An 18,243-nucleotide genomic window follows, 5' to 3' on the forward strand; every position below is an offset into this window, starting at 1 on the left:
AACAACTGTGTGAATCTTGTAAAGATATTCTGAATTTTAAAAGATTGTGTTTAACTTTTTTTTGTGGTAAAAATACAAAAGAAAACATTAGCCAATTCAATAATTGTTGCATGTATAATTCTGTGACATTGATGACTTTCATTATGTTGTGCAACTAAATGATGCCACCACTGCTAACAGGTACCCAGTGCCCTTTAAGTCATGATTCCCACATGCCTGAGCCCTGTCACCTCTGGTAACCACTGATAAGCTATCAGTATACATTTGCCCATTTCATTTAAGTGGGATCATATAATATTTGCCCTTTTATGACTTATCTTTAACTTTTGAATGTTAATAAAAATATTACTATTTTATTTACTAAGGTAAAAATTCAGTATTTTCCAAGAAAACCATTGTTTCACTTCTGCTTTGTTGTTGTTAAGTGCTGTCTAGTCAGCAACCCTCCAGCCTAGAACACTGCTATTTGGAATTCATATACTTTTGAAGACAAAGAGACTTACTCATTTTTTAAGGCACTTTAAGGGTGGAAAACAGACTGATTTGAAATATTTGTATGTTTAGTTCTCCTTTTGAGCTTTGAAAATGCTATTTAGTATGTTCCAAGGGCCATGGTTTGAGCCCACCAGCCACTCCATGGGAGAAAGATAAGGCTTTCTGCTTCCTGCAAAGATTTACAGCCTTGCAAACCCTAATCAAGGTTACTGTAGTCAGCACCAAATCAATGCATTTAGCAACAACAATTTAGCATATTCAGCTATAAGCAGCAGGAATTAAGGATCCAACTCTATATATACAGTTTATGCAATTACAGTGAAGGGCATGATGATCCAATGTAACCTTAGAGTGGCACGATATTTAGCAATGTATTTACTGTATCCAATTTTTCATGTCAATTACAAAATATAAATTTTTTTGCAAGTAGAATTATTCCTACTCTTGAGATTTTCATCGAAGTAGTAGAGTCCTGGTGTGGCACTGTGGGCTAGTGCGTCAGTCAAATGCAAAGTCATTTGAACTGCAAGGTTGGTGGTTCAAGCTCACCAGCTGCTCCTTGGAAACCCTATAAAGGGTCGCTATGGGTCGGAATAGACTTGACGGCACTTAACAACAACACTGGGTCTAGTATAAAAAAGCATAGGCAGTAAAATAGAATGGGAAAATATAGCTAGTCATTTTTAAGCTTGTAAATATGTAAAAAACACACACACACACACAAAAAACCCATTACCTAGACAGTCAGAATCCGGCATGTCCTCAAACACAGGTTCTTTTCCCTGGTCAATGAAGAGAACTTGGTCCCTCAAATTTCGTATGATTGCAAATCTTGAAGGTTCAATATTACTGAAATGATCCGATTCCAGGTCTTCTATAATATACATTAAATACTATTATTTTTTAAAATATACAAATAAGTGTATCATACACTTAAGTTTTTAGGAATTACTAATTGCAATCTTGTTACAGAAACATCTATGATGAAGAGGACTGTTGTTTTTAACCACTTTCAATGTTTCATCTGTTTCATCACTAAGAAATACTCTCTCTGAAACCACAAATTCTTACTTTCTGACCATAATCTTCTGCCTTTTTTGTTTTCTCCTATTTTCACTTGTACCTGGTGTGGTGCTGTGGATTAATGCGCTGGACTGCAAAGTCGGTCTGAACCTCAAGGTCGTTGATTCAAGCTCACCAGCTGCTCCTTGGAAACTCTAACAGGGTTGCTATGGGTCAGAACCAACTAGACGGCACTTAACAACAACAACAATACATGTCTTGGTGTGGCGCTGTAGGGTCAGCACTGGACTGTGAACCATAATGTTAGCAGTTCAAACCCACCAGCTGCTCCTTGGAAACTCTATACAGGATCACTGTGAGTCAGAACTAACTAGCCAGCACTTAACAGCAGCAGCAGCAGCATATATGTCTTCGAGTTCTGGTGTGGTGCTGTAGAATACACAAGGTCAGCGGTTCAAAGTCACCATCCACACAGAAACCCTATGAGTCAGAACCAACTCAACAGCACTTAACAACAACAACAACACATTCTTAGGTGTCACTGAGTCCTCTACTCTCCTCACTCTTGTATTGCCTTCCAACCTAACAATCTCTTCCTGTCTTCCCTTCTGTCCCTGTGCAGCCTAGATCCCATCTGCTCTTTCACCAACATCTTAAATCCCAAAATAATTTGTCTTTCTACTATAAAACTCCAAATCTGACTGAATGCTGCTGAGAAAAATATATACCTATGCAAACTGGTTCCACCCATTTAGCCTTTTGTTTTTCAGTTCAGTGACATTCTCTCACAGCCTTTAGCTACAATTTCAAACCTTCTTCACTTTCCTCAGTATCTTTATATATCACAACTTCTTTCACTTTCAGGGAATAGCTTACTGCTACTCCAATGCCAAGAGGAACGCTGGTACCACAGTGAGTTATGAGTTGGGCTTCTAAGCACAAGGTCAGCAGTTCAAATCTACCAGCCACTCCAAGGGAGAAATATGAAGGTTTCTGCTCCCATAAAAATTTACAGCCTCGGAAACCTTTTACAGGGCCACTATGAGTTGGAACCAATTCCATAGAGCATAACAACAATTCCAATGATACGTTTAACTGTGGTACCGCCAGTAACTTCCTCTGTACTTCTTGTCCCAAGGAAAAATATGGAAAAGATACCACTCCTGGTATATAAGGTTAATCTCATCTGTGCTCTTCCTATTGGGGCCTCTATATACCAATTATCCCTTCTCTTCTAAGGATCCCTGGCAGCATAGTGGGTTGCGAGTTGCACTGCTAACTACAAAGTCAGCAGTTTGAATCTACTAGCTACTCCACTGGAGAAGGAAGAGACTTTCTGCTCCCATAAAGCAGAAGTCAGAATGAGTCAGAACTGACTCGACACACCACCACCAGCACCTTCTCTTCTACCAAGCTAGCAATTTTACTTCCTAAATCTGATCCTAAAGTAGGGGTGGGGAATGTCCAGCTCACGGGCTATATCTTGTTCAGTGCCGTCGAGTCAGTTCTGACCCATAGTGACCCTGTATAAGGTTTCTGAGGAGTGGCTGGTGAGCCTGAATCGCCAACCTTGCCATTCAAACTGACTGTGCAGTTCAGTGCATTAACCCATGACCTGCAAAATCATTTGGTCTGGCCCTGCCAAGGCAACCACAGTTCCAGTCATCACATTGTTGTTGTTGTTGCTAACTTCTATCAAGTTGGTTTTGACTCATAATGACCCTGTATAGGGTTTCCAAGGAGTGGCTGGTGAGTTTGAAACACCAACCTCATGGTTCTAACGGACCTTTTGGTCTAGTGCTTATCTTACAGCTCAACACCAGAATTCCACCATCACATTAGTCTGCTATATTAGGTCAACCCTATCCCTCTCTAGTGAAAGCCTTTTAATAGCCAAACTTGTAATAGAAAACTGTATTATTTCCTTAATTTCCATTTACTCTTCAATTCATGGCAATTTGCTTCTGTGTACACTTCTACATCAATTGCTTTCACCAAGATCAACAAAGTCCTTGTTGCAGAATTGAATAGGTGTTTTATGGCCCTTAATTTTCAAGACTGCAAAATTCAACTGTGTATTATCTTCATCTTGAAATACTCTTCAGTCATGACATAACACTGTCTTTGATTTTCTTCTTCCCTTTTGGTTAGTCTACCTTTATTAGTTTCACTTTCTTTTGTATCCTTTAAGTGAAGGCTTTTCTCAGAGTTTAATCTTTGACTTTTATTTTCACACTCTACACATTTTTCCTAGGTTAATCTTTTTATCCCTATAACTTTGGATGCCGTAAATCTCCTGCCATTTGTATTTCCAACCAAATCTTCATCCTGAGCTCACATCTGTATGTCTAACAGTCTACTGGACATCTCCACTAGGATGTCCCACATATCAAAATCTAAGAACACATTCATCATCTATAATCCTGTTTTTCTTTGCATATTAAACTTTTTCTAATTCTCCTGTGTTTCCTATTCCACTGAATGGTATAAACTGCTTAGTGAAAAACATACGCGTCATCCTTTTTGCCTTCTTTCCCATCTGGCACTTAACAACAACAACAACTATATTCAACCCCAAACCATGTCCTGATTATTCTTTTAAATATGTCTAAAACTCATTAATAATAATTCTTCATCCTACAGTACCTATCTTAATTCATACCACCATCATTTCCTATAAGGATTGCAATAATTACCTCTCAACTAGCATTCCCCACCTTTTTTGCCTTCTACCCACCAATTTCTTTATTTTGAAGCTAGGATATTTAAAAAATATAAAAATATGAACATGTTATCTATGAATTTTAACAAGGCACATTGTTGTTGTTGTTGTTGTTAAGTGCTGTGGAGTTGGTACTGACTCATAGCAACCCTGAATAGGGTTTCCAAGGAGTGGCTGGGGAATTTGAACTGCCAGCCTTGCGGTTCAAATTGGCCTTGTGATCCAGTGCATTATCCCACAGCATCTCACGAGGACTCCAACAAGGCACATAGCCACCTAGAATTAAGCATAATATATTCCAGACTTCCTGCAGTTAGATGTGTCCATGTGACTAAAGTCTAGTCAGTAGAATATGAATGGAATTGATATGTATAAACTTAAGGAGCTCTGGTAGTATAGTGGTTACGAGTTGGGTTGCTAACCTCAAGTTTAGCAATTCAAAACTACCAGCCATTCCGTGGGAGTAAGATTTACAGTAAAGATTTACAGCCTCAGAAAACCTATGCAGGGGCCACTATGAGTCAGAACTGACTCCATGGCACACCACCACCAAAGCAGAGCCTTAATGGGAATGAACTTGTCTTCCTTCATCTCTACCTATTTCTCACTAGCTGGGAATGGACCTAGGAAGCATGGTAATGATTTTAAACTATGTGAATGTATTCCGCTCCCTTGAGGATAAAGGAGTAACAAGATGGAAGAAGCCTGAGATCCCAATATTATCAATCTGCATATCAGCCACACTAGTCCTGAACTGCCTAGTTTGACTTTTTTTTGAGAGAAAAAATATCTATTATTCTAATTTTAGCCTCTATTGTTTAGATCTCGTTGTGGTAGCAAATGAATCTGCATCTTAGTTAATACATACCATGCTTAAGGGAGCGCAGTGGCGCTAAACAATAAACACTGTACTTTGAATCACAAGGTAGGCAGTTCGAGTCCACCAGCTACTTTGTGGGAGAAAGATGATGCTTTCTGCTCCTGTAAAGATTTAAAGCCTCAATAACCCCATACAAGGTAATTATGAGTCAGAACTGATGAGATGGCACTTAACAACAACACTATGTCACAATGGCTCTCTGTTACATCTAAGGTAAGGCCCAAATTACATTGCTTGGAATAAAATAACCTTCTTGATGTCTACACTCTTTTTCTTAGCTTCTCTCATTATTCTCCTACTCCTACTCTACACACAAACCATTTTGAATTACTTTTAATTTCTCATCCATGCCATGTATTTGTTCATATTTTGGACTTTGTGTGTTGTCTTCTGTTTAGGACACTTTATCTTGGCGCTTCAAGTCACTCTTCTTCAAAGCGTCTGTTGGACTGAGTTATCTATATGGTAAGATGTATCTTTCACATCATCCTGTGCAAGATACATCTTACCGTATTCCATTTGCCTTTCTTATGTGCCTGCTTCTCTGGTAGGTACTGCATTTCGCTCATCATTTAATTCTAGTGCTCAACATCGTGTCTGGAATACAGACGCCAGTGTATGTTGAATTAAATTAATATAGTTCAATCTTTAATAAGCACCAAGGACTAGTATAGCCTAATAAGGATCACCTTTGTTGTTGTTGTTATGTGCCGTGGAGTCGGTTCCGACCCATAGCGACCCTGTGCAGGGTTTCCGAGGCCTTAAATATTTACGGTTGCAGAAAGCCTCCTCTTTCTCCCGTGGAGCAGCTGGTAGTTTTTTTTTTCCGAACTGCTGACCTTGTGGTTCGCAGCCGGATTCGTAACTTAAGCGTAGTGGTTACGGCCTCGGAAACCCTGCACAGGGTCACAATGAGTCGGAACCGACTCGACGGCACTTTACGACAACGAAGGATAACCTTAAGAATGGAGAAATGGCTATTCTTAAGGAAAACAATATTAGAAACTAATGCCCTTTAATAACCTGGGAATCTGCTAAAGGATCAAAGGCTAGATGTGGGTATGATCCTACCTGATACAAGACGGGCCAACTGCTTAAGGGGTTCATCAAGATTTAGTGATGCAACCTCAAAGTTCCCCTTGCCCAACTCTTCTCCATCTCCTCTATTTCCAGAATTCTCTGCCTTCTTAGAATCCCCCAGGCATCTTTTTAAAGCATTTCTGAGAAAGGAGGTTGATGTTCTTGATTTTGGATAATAATTCTAATGTTTCAGTCCCCCTTTCCTATTCCCTACAGAGAATACATGACTCCATCCTAAATTTAAGACCTATGTAATAGTTAAGGTTGATTTTGAAGCTTCTAAGAGCTTTAGGATTTCCTAAGATGCAGAGGCACATATTTTATTAGAGGTTCTTTTTTTTTAAAATCACTTATGGGCTCCTTTATTCCATCATTGTTGGTTTCATAGTCTCTTGAGGAAAGATTAGCTTCCCAATAGACAAGTTACTATGTGGACAGTTTTTGCCATCTGAGAATAGTGGTATGTATGTGTCTGTGAAATGCTGGTCAAACAGCAAAGAAAGAGAAATAAATTTATACTTTACCATCATTTTCAGCTGAAGAGGAAAAAAGAGAAAAAATATATTAAATTCTAGATTTCCACTCAGAACCTCCTTTCACCCTTACTATTAAAAAAACAAAATCACTCTTTACCACCCTCTCCTCCATTCTTTAACCTCTATCCACCTGTGATGGCCTTTGTTGGCCTCCATCAGAAATATTATATAATTAATTTAAAGGTTCCATAAAGCAAAACCCATTAGATTTAGTACATTCTAAGGAAATTTAGATATAAAGCCTTAAATCCGGTTTATAAATTTAAATCTGCAGATAAAAGGATATTTTAAAGTGATTGATTTTGTTCAGACATTTATTGCTTTAGTGGAAAGTTACTTAAGGATTTTCTATGAAGCATTCAAATGAAGCCAAGCTTTCAATGGAAGAACTGCTCATGGAAGATTAATCATAAGAATCCATTTTAATTTGTTAAGTATCTTTACATAAGATGATATACCTCACTCACAGAATTCTAGATTTCAAGTATTTCTTTTGTAAGCTGCCAATTTGCTTTGGGAGACAGTATCTTCTAAATGTACCCAGTTTTGTAGAATTTTTATGACATGCACCTGCTACCAACTTATAAGTAGGCTATTATTAATTGAATAGTTAGGATCTGAGCTGCAGCAAGGCACTGGGATCTCAGACATGTTGTATCTAAAGGCCCAATAATTTTTTTCCAGAGAAAAATGCCATTAATATTACATTGGAAGTTGGTGATGAAAGGGAGGTGCTTGTTTACCTCACAAATTCATTTTCTGAATTCATTTCTCTGAAATATGTATTTAGCCTATTGTTTTTGACTTACGTATAAAGTAAAGTGTATTGTCAATAAATTTCATTTGTATTAAGTTGATCCAGTTGTCTTCCACTGGTTCAGAAGCCATCTTTTTTCCCTAAGGAAAGCAAAGAATCATCTGGTAAGAGGTAGTGATTGTTTCTTTGTAACTTTGTACTGTCTCTAAATTCAGAAGTCACTGTTTCATCAGTATGCTGATGAACACTATGGATAATTAATGAATGCTAAGAGTCTTCAGCTTATGACTGCGACTGCAGGGTTATTTCCAAATCTTCTCTTGCAAATCATTCAATATTTGGATGTGAGAAGCATTTTCTAATTGAAACAGTGCTATAAAGTAGCCTATTATCAAACTGAACTATAAAGGTGAGTTAAAAATTATCTGCAATCTTGTTATATTAAAATGCCCAGGGTAGGGAGGAATGGCGATTTAAAAAATTAAATAGTTAAAAATAATGGTAAAATTGAATAAATAAATAAATGGTATACTTAACCAACTGTTAAATACATAGTCAAGTACTAAAAACCACAAAACAAGAAAAAATGAAATTGATATTGGTGGAATAATGGCCTTGGTAGGAAAGTGAATTGAATTGAATTTTAAACTAAGCTTAAGAATTGAACAGATGGAGAGAGGAATGGTTAAGATTTGGTAGACACACAGAGCATAAAAGATCATTTATGTGATAATCAAAACAATATTGCAGTGTGGGGTGGACTGAATGGAGCCCTTTAGTTACTGTAGGGGAACAGTTCTGCTGGGAAACAGTGAACACAATGTAAAGTGGGCTTGGGTTAGGGAGTGAGGCTTTGAAAGTACTGTTGAAAAGTTTTGAATCTTATCTCATAGGCAATGGGAATACATTACAGGTTACAGAGCTAGCAAGTTGCACATTCTAAAAGACAGTACACACGGACTATGAAGCTACTATAATAATTCACATGATAGGAATATTATAAACAAGTCAGATAAAAAAAGATATCTTCAGAGAAGATTTACTAGCACTTGAAATAGAAAAAGAGGCATTTAAAGGTATCCCAAAGTCATAACAAGGAGTCCCGATGTGTTGTTGTAGGATAAGCATTGGACTGCTAACTGCAAGGTCGGTAGTTCAAACCCATCAATTGCTCCTTGGAAACCCTATACAGGGTCACTGTGAGTTGGAACGGATTGGATGGCACCTTAACAAAGGAGTCAGACATATCAACAATTATGAAGATGACTCAGGGCCAGCCAACATTGTGTTCTGTACACAGAAGGTCACCATGAGTCACAGACAGGTAGATGGCAGTGAATAACCACAAAAGCACTGCCACTTAGCGATTCCAACTGGGAGTGACCCTATAAAGACTGCAAATCTTTACAGGAGTAGATAGTCTCATCTTTCTCCCAAATAATGAGTGTCCTACTTTTTGTTAGTCCTAGTTCAAAATAGATATACTTGTTTAGATATTTCTTCATTAAAAACAAAACAAAACAAAAGACCTTCTTGAGACGACTATACTATTGTCCAATTGTAGCACAACCCAAGGGTGGAGATGCAGATTTCATCAATATTATTAAACTTGGAAAAGTGTTTATTTTATTTTATATGATTGATTTTGAGTTGAGACACCTTTAAGAGACCATTATCTAATCATTTTGTTGTGGTGCTGTGTGCTAATGTGTCAGACTGCAAAGCCATTTGAACTGCAAGGTCGGCAGTTCAAGCTCACCAGCCGCTCCTTGGAAACCCTATACAGGGTCGCTATGGGTGGAATCGACTTGACAGCACTTAACAACAATATCGAATCATTTTAAAGTAGTGATTCTATGGAGGTCCATGGGTCAAAACTATTTTCATAATAAAATTCTAGGATGTTATTTATCTTTTTCTCTCTCGTTGTTTCATGATTAAGTTTACTAGAGGTCACTTTGTGCCATATTGTAATAGGCCAAATTGCAAAAGCAGAATAAGACTCCAACTGTCTTCTGTTAAGCCAGACATTAAGTGAAAAATGTCATTCTTCAAACTAGATTTTAAAAAATATATAGTTATTTTTAATTATTTGATTTATGTTAATATGTGATGTTTATTGTTATTTTAAAATAAGTAAATATTTTTAAATGTTCGGTCTTAATTTCTACTACAGTGAACTACAGTAATATAATAGCTTAGAAACCTCTTGGGGGTCCTGGATAATTTTTACAAGTGTAAAGGAGTCCTGAGATTAAAAAGTTTGAGAACGTCGAGAGCTCTAAAGTGATACTTTCCAATGTTCTACAGAAGAGAGAAAAATCGTTTCTATTCTGACTTTGTCTGTTACTCATGTTTCTGTTGTCAATCACAGTGATAGAGGATTCAAATTCCTCTCAATCACTTTTCTGGCTTACTTATCTCTAAATTGCTATGTCCGGGTTTTCAAATACAGAGGAATGGTTTTTCTTACCTATGCCCAAGAGTTTCCCACGAGAGGGAGCGATCTAGACGGTCCCTTTCGTTTTCTTGAGACTATGTAGATAGCAGAAGTTGCTGGCTCCTTTAGCAGCGGAAGCCAGCAGTCAGGAGGACAGAAAGCATTGGACACTAATTTCTCGTTGCTGCTGCTGCTGCTGCTGCTCACCCGGATCCAGCTGCCTTCTGGTGAGGAAACTGGGGACCAAGCAGTTGAGCGAGGAGGAGAAGAATGTGGAGGGAGGAGACTGCTTCTGGCACGCCTTGGACCCGCCTTCAAATGTGGGTTCTTTTCTAGGGCAGAAGAACTTGAAACAAAGAGAACACGGGCATTTCTTTGCATGCAAAATCACTATTTTAATGAAATGATGTCATTTCTAGTCCTTCTGAAGCCAGTACCTCTTTCAGAGGAATATCCAAGCACTTTGAAAAAAATATCTGCTTAGATCATTGCAAGCACCGAATTTTCTCACATAAATCACTCTTTCTTTCTTGAGACTTTCTGATCAGACACATCCGGCACAAAACTCTTTCCTGGATTGTGTAGATTCATTATTTAACTGAGTCAAATCATCAATCTTATTTGGAGTTCATTCTTACAATGCAATTATAGCACCTAAAACGCACAGTAGAAAGAGCACAGCCTGGAAATAATGAACAGAAACAAAATTCCTTAGACACTTTATTTTTCTTGAACAGTCATCTAATTGTACTAACGTGCTAGCAAAAGAAAAGATGACTTTTTGTTGTTTTTGGATTTCAGTTTAAAAATTGGCTCCATGAAAAACACTGTAAACACTACTTGAAACACAAGTTTTTTTTCTCCTCCGAGTATTAAAAAAATATATACTCAAAAACATTTTAAAGTTCTTCTATATAATCAAGGTGATCTCAATGTTGAATAAAAAAAACCTCCAGGTAATCATATTTTTGATGCAGATTTCTTATAGGTGCATTCGGAAATTATTTTCTAACCATGATAAAGAAACATGTTGTTTTCAGTTCAGAGTCTGTAGTGACGTTGTATAGGGTTTCCGAGGCTTTAAAAATCTTTGCAGGAGCAGAAAGCCTCATCTTTCTCCCATGGAGCGATTGATGGATTTGGACCATTGATGTTGTGGTTAGCAGTCTAGTGTTTGCTTATCCTACAGCAGCATACCAGGACTCTAAATGTCACTGGTGGTGGTTGTATGCCATCAAGTTGGTTGACTTACTGTGACCCTGTATAGGGTTTTGGGGAGTCCTGGTATGACTCTGTGGCTTAATGCACTGGACTGCAAGGTCGGTTTGAACCTCAAGGTCAGTGTGAACCTCAAGGTCAGTGGTTCAAGCTCACTAGCCGCTTTTTGGAAACCCTATCCATGGTCACTATGAGTCTGAATGGACTTACATTTACAGCACAATAGGGTTTCTGAGACAGTAAATCTTTATGGGAGCAGAAAGCCTCATTTTTTTCCCCCCACAGAGTAACTGGTAGATTCGAACTGCTAACTTTTCGGTTAGCAACACAACGCATATCACTATGCCAGCAGGGTTTCTTCTAAATGTTCCTAGATATTATGTTTTAAAAAAGGAAAAATGTGGGGGGCAGGATCAGCTTGACTGAAACTTTTTGCCAGAATTTTCCTGAGTACCAAAACTATAAAAACAAAAACATAAAAACTGGTACAAGAAAAATACCCAGAATCTATAAATGTCAAAGAATTTGTCTTTCAGTGGGAGAAAAAAGTTTTTAAAACATATAGAGTTTACTAAAAGGACTTTAACAGGCTACTTTGGAAACTTAATTAAAAAAAAATAGAAGTTGTTATACTGAAACGAAGATGTTTCAGTGCAGTAACAAAAATCTTTTATAAATGCAGCCACCTGGAAGGGAGATCCTGGATCAGAAGAAGTTTTATTCCTTGTGTATGTTATATGTGCACACCTTATCTCAGCTGACTTAGTTGTCTCTAAGTTACTCCAAAATAGGTTATAACCACTCTGGCTCTGCCACTGTAACCTCTGGCCCAGTGTCATACCTACCATATCCCCCAGGTCCAGTGTCATACCTACCAGCTGCTCCCACAACCCTAGCCCCCACCACCTGCAGATCAGCTGCTATGCTCACAAGCACCAAAGGCACCCCCTCTGGTTCCCTGGGCTGACTTGTGCACATGATCCACAAAGACCTGGAGAGCATCCAGGGACTCGCCACTCATCACTCGCACGGCATCTTAGGCATGTTCTGGGTTGATAAAGGTGATAAATCCAAAACCCCAGGATGGCTGAGTCTCTTGGATCTTGACAATGGCCCTCTCAGATATAGGCCTGAAATGCTGAAGTGGTCTTCCAACACCTGCTCATCGGTGTTGAAATGGAGACTTTGCATAAAGAGCTTCCTTTCTTCAGAGGACATGGCAGGGCATTTGGATCCTGGAAATTTCAAAATTGAGCCACCTGAGTAGCAGCTAAGGTTGAAGAGCAGAAAGAATGAGCTGTAGTTGCTGTTTTTGTTTTTTCAGCCAGTTCAGGACACAGGTTCAGGAGTTAGGAAACAAATTGCTTTCATAAGTAGCTAATTGTTTTTGTTTTAATTAAACAAGTAAATGACTCCCATTTCATAAGGTGATAGAATTTCATGTTCATAACTGTGTTATTAAGGAAGCCTGTAGCAGGAGAGTCTGAGGTGCTTGATGTGGTGAATATCAGAGGGGAAGAAAAAAAGGCATTAAAATGTATATATAGCAAGAATAAATATGTGACAGAAATTGCAATAACTAGGTTTCATCCTTCAACTGTAGTATCCAGTAGGACCAATTAACATGAAACCATGAAATTGGATTAAACAGTGATCAGAAAAAAGCAAAGCACCAATCTCTAATTTTTTTTCTTTCTTTCAGCTGTAAAGATACAGAGTGTACAATATGCTTATTTTTCAGTTTGGAGACAAACTTCTTTCTTTCATAGACAGTAACCCGAATGTCTCAGGGTCTGGCTACTTCATAGAATTGAAAAGATTAAAGGAGATAATGATGACAGCTTTTTTTTTTTTTTAATGTTTTATTGTGAATTATGTGATAGTTTACATGGGAGAACATTGGTTTTACATTCATTCTATCATATATCATCTCATTGCCATGGTTACAATCCCCTCCATGCAATTCTTCCCCGTACCCCCAGGTCTTCAGCACACAGTCGCTCTCCCTCTCTGGATCTAAAGTCTCCAGCTGCTCCATCGCTGCCTCCATTTCAGGCATCACTGCTTCTCTGGGTAGGGTCCCGCTCTCTGCTCTTCTTCCTTGATGGTCCTAGGGACCTCCGCTCCTAGATTGAAAAGTTAATCACTCCCCTCCTTGCTGTAAAACGTCTACTTTTACATTTCCAATCCTCACAATCAGTCTTGATAACAATTATTCACTATTGTATCACAAGAAACCTGTCTGCATTTCATTGCATCAGCCCCGCCTAGACAGATTGAATACTACTCACTGGAGATTCTACCTTCCTCCAGGCCCTCTGGATCTAGGTTCCCTCTTGAAAGCTTGTAAGCCAGTCACTTCTTGCCTTTGTAGCCCCCCACTACCCATTTTGGGTAGCCAATGTCCAAGTTGCCCATCTCTGTCTACTCTGTGTGTGGAGGGTGTGGGAATGATTCTTGCTGTTAGGACTTGTTCCCTCTTTTGAGCTACTGCTTCCATAGGTGTAGGTCAAGTTCATCAAATTGTATGAGAATACTTTTTTCTTCTTCTTCTTCTTTTTACTTCCGGTTGAGCTCTGATCATCCAGTCATTGAAGCCAGGATAAGTGGGTATTATCTGCAATTGTGGGTGTTCTTATGCATATGCCCTCTCTTCTTATCAGCTGGACACTTCACTCTCCGCTCTAGTCCTCTGTGGCTATGTCACTGACTCTGGGCCCAAGAGTCCCCAGGTCTTGCCACACTGCTGGCCAACCAGGTCTTCAACCGGGTTCACAGAAGGCTATTGAACATTGTAGGGCTTAGCTTACCACTACATTGCTGTTTTCCCCTCACTTCCCCTTATCGGTGACAAGCGTGGTCACCAATCAGAGCGTGTATTCCCACTGAGTCTTAGTCTTGGAAGGGGGTTTACACTGAGGGGACCGGACCACTTGCCTTGATGTTTCCTGGGCAAGCATGTTGCTTGTTCTTGTAGTAGCAGTTGGTCTGCCTATGTTGTTTTATATTTTTCCTGTAGGTCTTTCTTTCAAGAAGTATCTTCTGTTCTTCTAGCCACTCCAGGTTGGTCTGCTTGTCCTTTCAAGTGGGAATTTCCCATCGCTGGAGATCTGGATGTGGTTCAGGCTTCCACCCATAGTCTTATGTATTACAGAGACTTCGCAGGAAGCCTCCTTCACTGGGCACGTTGTAGCCCCATTTTAGGTATTCCAATCAGTTATAGGCAGAAGACGGACTTACAAGCTTTCTATGGTGATGCTTTTTGCTATTCCTTTCTCTCCCCCTCCAGTGTCTATTTTATAATATAATGCAAGGAAAACCAAGATTCAAAAGACAGCCAAGCATCTTAATATTGTTCCCCCCTTTTCCACATTCCAACCATAGCTCGTGATGACAGCTTTTTGAATATTTTAAAGTTCTAGACAACTATAGGGAACTTTGGTAGTGTAGTGGTTACGAGTTTGGCCTCTAACCTCAAGGCTAGCAGTTCAAAACTACTAGCCATCCTGTAGGTGAAAGATAAGGCTTTCTGCTCCTGTAAAGATTTATAACCTTGGAAACCCTGTGAGTTGGAACTGACTCCGCGGCACACAACCACCAACCACCACCACCAGAAAACTATAATTATCCTCCCAACACAGATTTACTTACGTTCCGCCCATTTATTCTTTAACTTATATTTATCTACTAAGTGAAATACTTTTTTAAAAGAACTGAATAGGTAACTGCCTTTTCAGATATAAATTTAAAGGCTTGTAGAGGAATTCTATTAGTATTTTCTAGACTTTTGGATTGAAGGGATTATTCATATAAATAACAATAAAAATGAATAAGTTCTATTTTACCAAGTACAGACATTTAAAATTTTTAAATCTTGACATTTTCATTTCATGAAAGGACACTTTAACACCAAAATAATTAGGAAGGACAGTTCATGCATTTAGCTTTATGAAAAAGTACTGTTTTTTCTTCCATTTTACCACAAGTGGTGAAAATTTCAACACAGATTGACATCAGTCCTCAGACAGTGTTAAAAGCTGTACCATTAACTTCACCATAATCAAACAGACTCATTACCATTATCCAGGTCAGCACAGACAGTTTCTCAAAAAACAAAAAAAACCAAACTTAAGATGACTAGAATAGACAGGGCTCTTCATCTCTAAGACGCGCCACTCAACATTTTTTCCTCGAAGTTTAACTTTTCACATTTGTATTTCACAATTTTAGCAGATTAACTTAAATTTACATAAGATAATTGGCATTTTCACAAGCAGCAAATATACGTTTATATGCCTACGAGTTGGACTGCTAACCCCAAGGTCAGTATCTCCTATCTACCAGTCTCCTCACCACAGAAAGATGAGGCTTTCTGCTCCCCTGAAGATTTACAGCCTCAGAAACCCTATACAGGGCCACTAAGGGTCCAACCGACTTGGTGGCTCACAACCACTACTACCACCATACACACACGGTACTTCCAAGCTTTTATGACCACATTTAAATACAAGAAAACAGATGTAAATATTAATAATGTATATTTGTTAAAGCTAATTCCATAAAAGTGTAAGATTGTATGCTTGAAATTTATGGAAGGGCATTATTGACCTTTGGCTTATGAGATGAGAATGCCTTTTGTTTGTCTTTTTCTGTCACACTAACTGGGTATAAGTTAAAAATGTGTCTGTCTTTGACAGTGCAGGTCAAAGTCCGCACCTTAAATCACTGAATGAAGTTAAGCTACAAGTATGTGAGCAATGCGTGTTACGGAGCTTTTTTTTGCAAGTTACTATTTGAGTAAATTAACTGGCACATCAAAAACGGCATTTTCTAAAGGGGTGTGATTCTGAAACTTGTTGCACCACAGAAGACGAAGGGAAGGTACAGAGGCTCTGGATCTAGAAACCTTGTTTATGTATCAGGGCAACACAGGTTTAAACTTTTCTTCAGATAAGCTATTTAAAGTAGGGTATCATTTTTTATGGAGAAGAGGCAGTGGGTTGTAGTATTTTGTTTTTCTCTACTGAGATTCCAAGTTTCTGACACACCCAGGCCTTGCTGAGGCAGCTCTTTGTCTTTTCTTGAGAGGCAAGTTTCAACTTTTGTCTTTCCCCACCAAACGAGGTGAGACGTGGGGGCGGACTTTTCGCAGATTGTAAGGTCACTATGAGTCAGAACCGACTCCATGATACTTAACAACAAACAACAAGGAAGGATAAAAAAAGAAAAATTAGATCAGCAGAAGGTCGCTTTATTTTTCTGGTTTGAACGCTGACGGGTCCAGACCCATAAGCCTTGGGCATGCGCAGTCCCGGCACGTGGCACGTGGTTCGCGCACTGAACTCTGGGAGCCTTGCGTTCGCGACGTCTTCAAATTCTGCGCACTCACGCGCCAGGCTTCTTATTTCTGCTGGAAGTGCTGCCGTGGAAGGTCTCGATGGCCTATGTGTATAGAGCGGTGTTGGGGGTGTAGAGAGGGATGAACCCCTGTGAGAGACAGTGACAGTGAGAGAGAACGGATGCTTTCTGTCAGGGTGCCTGGTGGAGGTTAAAATATAAATAGGGGAGAAAGACAATAGAGATTGGAAGGAGGAAAAAAGGGAAACCGCCTGAGGGGCCAGGATGGTTGGGGGGGGGGGAAACAATCATGAAAGAATTGCTTTAAGGCTAAGGGGTGGTGATTGGTGATGACCTAAACCACCAGCCCCTTTGATTGCATAATCTGGGTGGTCTGTCAGTTGCTGTGAATGTCACAGGATGAGTACCCAGCCCCTTGACCAGGCCTGAATAAACTGAGGCCTTAAATTCTGACTGAAACATTTATTTTGTACAGAAACAAAGAATTATCTCATCTAGAAAGTTTTAATTTGACATACGTGCACATTATTTTAAGGAGCTCTGGTAGCGTAGTGGTTACGAATCGGGCTGCTAACCTCAAGGTTGGCAGTTCGAAACTACCAGAGGTTCCGCAGGAGAAAGATGAGGCTTTCTGTTCCCGTAAAGATTTACAACCTTGGAAACCCTGTACAGGGTTGCTATGAGTCGGAACCGACTCCATGGTACTTAACAAGAACAACACATTGTTTTATTTGTGAAAGGAGAGTAGAAGTGTGGAAGAAAACAGGGGAAAGGGAGAACAATCCTCACGTTGTCTTCTTTGAAACATTTTCCAGTTTCCCCAGGCAAAGCTAGCACTGTTGTACATGTATAGTATTTTCTACTGATTGCTGTCATGTCACATATAAAGACACAGACCGAAATGTAGAGGCACTGTTTGCAATTTACTAAACAAAAGTATTTTTCTAAATTTTATTGTTGCAGTCGTCTTAATAATAAACAGATTCATTATAGTTACCCAGTCAGCAAAATTTTTCTAAAAAAACAAACATTATTGATGAATATAGTCAGGGCTTCCCATCTGAGATATAGAATCCATTCTAGATTCTTAAAAATTTTTTTCTTTAGACTTAATCTTTCAGAATCCTAGGGGGGAATTCCTTCAGAATTTATGGAAGAGTAATTGAAAAGTAATTTAAAATCTGATGCTATATGGAGGTAAGGTTGGACAGTGGAAATAATCTAGAAGAGTGAGAAAGGAGATCTTAGATCTGGTCTGGACCAATTTTACTTCCTTGAATTTTTTCTCTGTCCCTGTTTTTTCATTTGTAAAAAATGAGACCAAATTAGATAAACGCAGTGATCTATTGCAACACTAAGGTTTTGTGGAGATAAAAGAATCCTCACTATCCATCCTTGTAACAAGGCACAAGTACCAGTTGAGATTGATGGGAATCGTAGATTGGCACCAGGTAGCACCTTGGATGCCATGCCTGGAAATTTGAACCTATTTTGTTGACAATAAATATTCAGACGAAAGATTTGAAGTTTAAGGGTTTGTAGGAATCCATGTTTTGAAAGATTACTCAAACAGCAGTTGGTAGGGTGGATTAGAGAAGGAAGAAGTTAGTTTAGGTGGCAAATGAGAACCTAAAGTAAAACAGTGGCAATAGGAATGGAAACAAAGAGAAGGGTTTGAGAGAGCTGTCTAGCATCGATTTTATAACTAAATTGATATTGTTCTAAACTTTATAG

General features: G+C 38.9%; 1 protein-coding gene across 1 annotated transcript in view; it reads right to left on the bottom strand.

Annotated features, from left to right (window-relative positions):
• Positions 1-7,624, bottom strand: part of IL18 (interleukin 18 (interferon-gamma-inducing factor)) — an 18,477-nt gene extending 10,853 nt beyond the window's left edge. Inside the window, exons 1-3 of the mRNA XM_006833970.1 lie at positions 7,546-7,624; positions 6,725-6,736; positions 1,232-1,369 (exon numbers count right to left, since the gene is read on the bottom strand). Of these exons, the coding sequence (XP_006834033.1) occupies positions 1,232-1,369; positions 6,725-6,736; positions 7,546-7,624 (229 nt within the window). The remainder of the gene's footprint in view (positions 1-1,231; positions 1,370-6,724; positions 6,737-7,545) is intronic.
• Between the last annotated feature and the right edge of the window lie 10,619 nt (positions 7,625-18,243).

This window comes from Chrysochloris asiatica, unplaced genomic scaffold, assembly GCF_000296735.1.
Source record: "Chrysochloris asiatica unplaced genomic scaffold, ChrAsi1.0 scaffold00008, whole genome shotgun sequence".
Lineage (NCBI taxonomy): Eukaryota > Metazoa > Chordata > Mammalia > Afrosoricida > Chrysochloridae > Chrysochloris > Chrysochloris asiatica.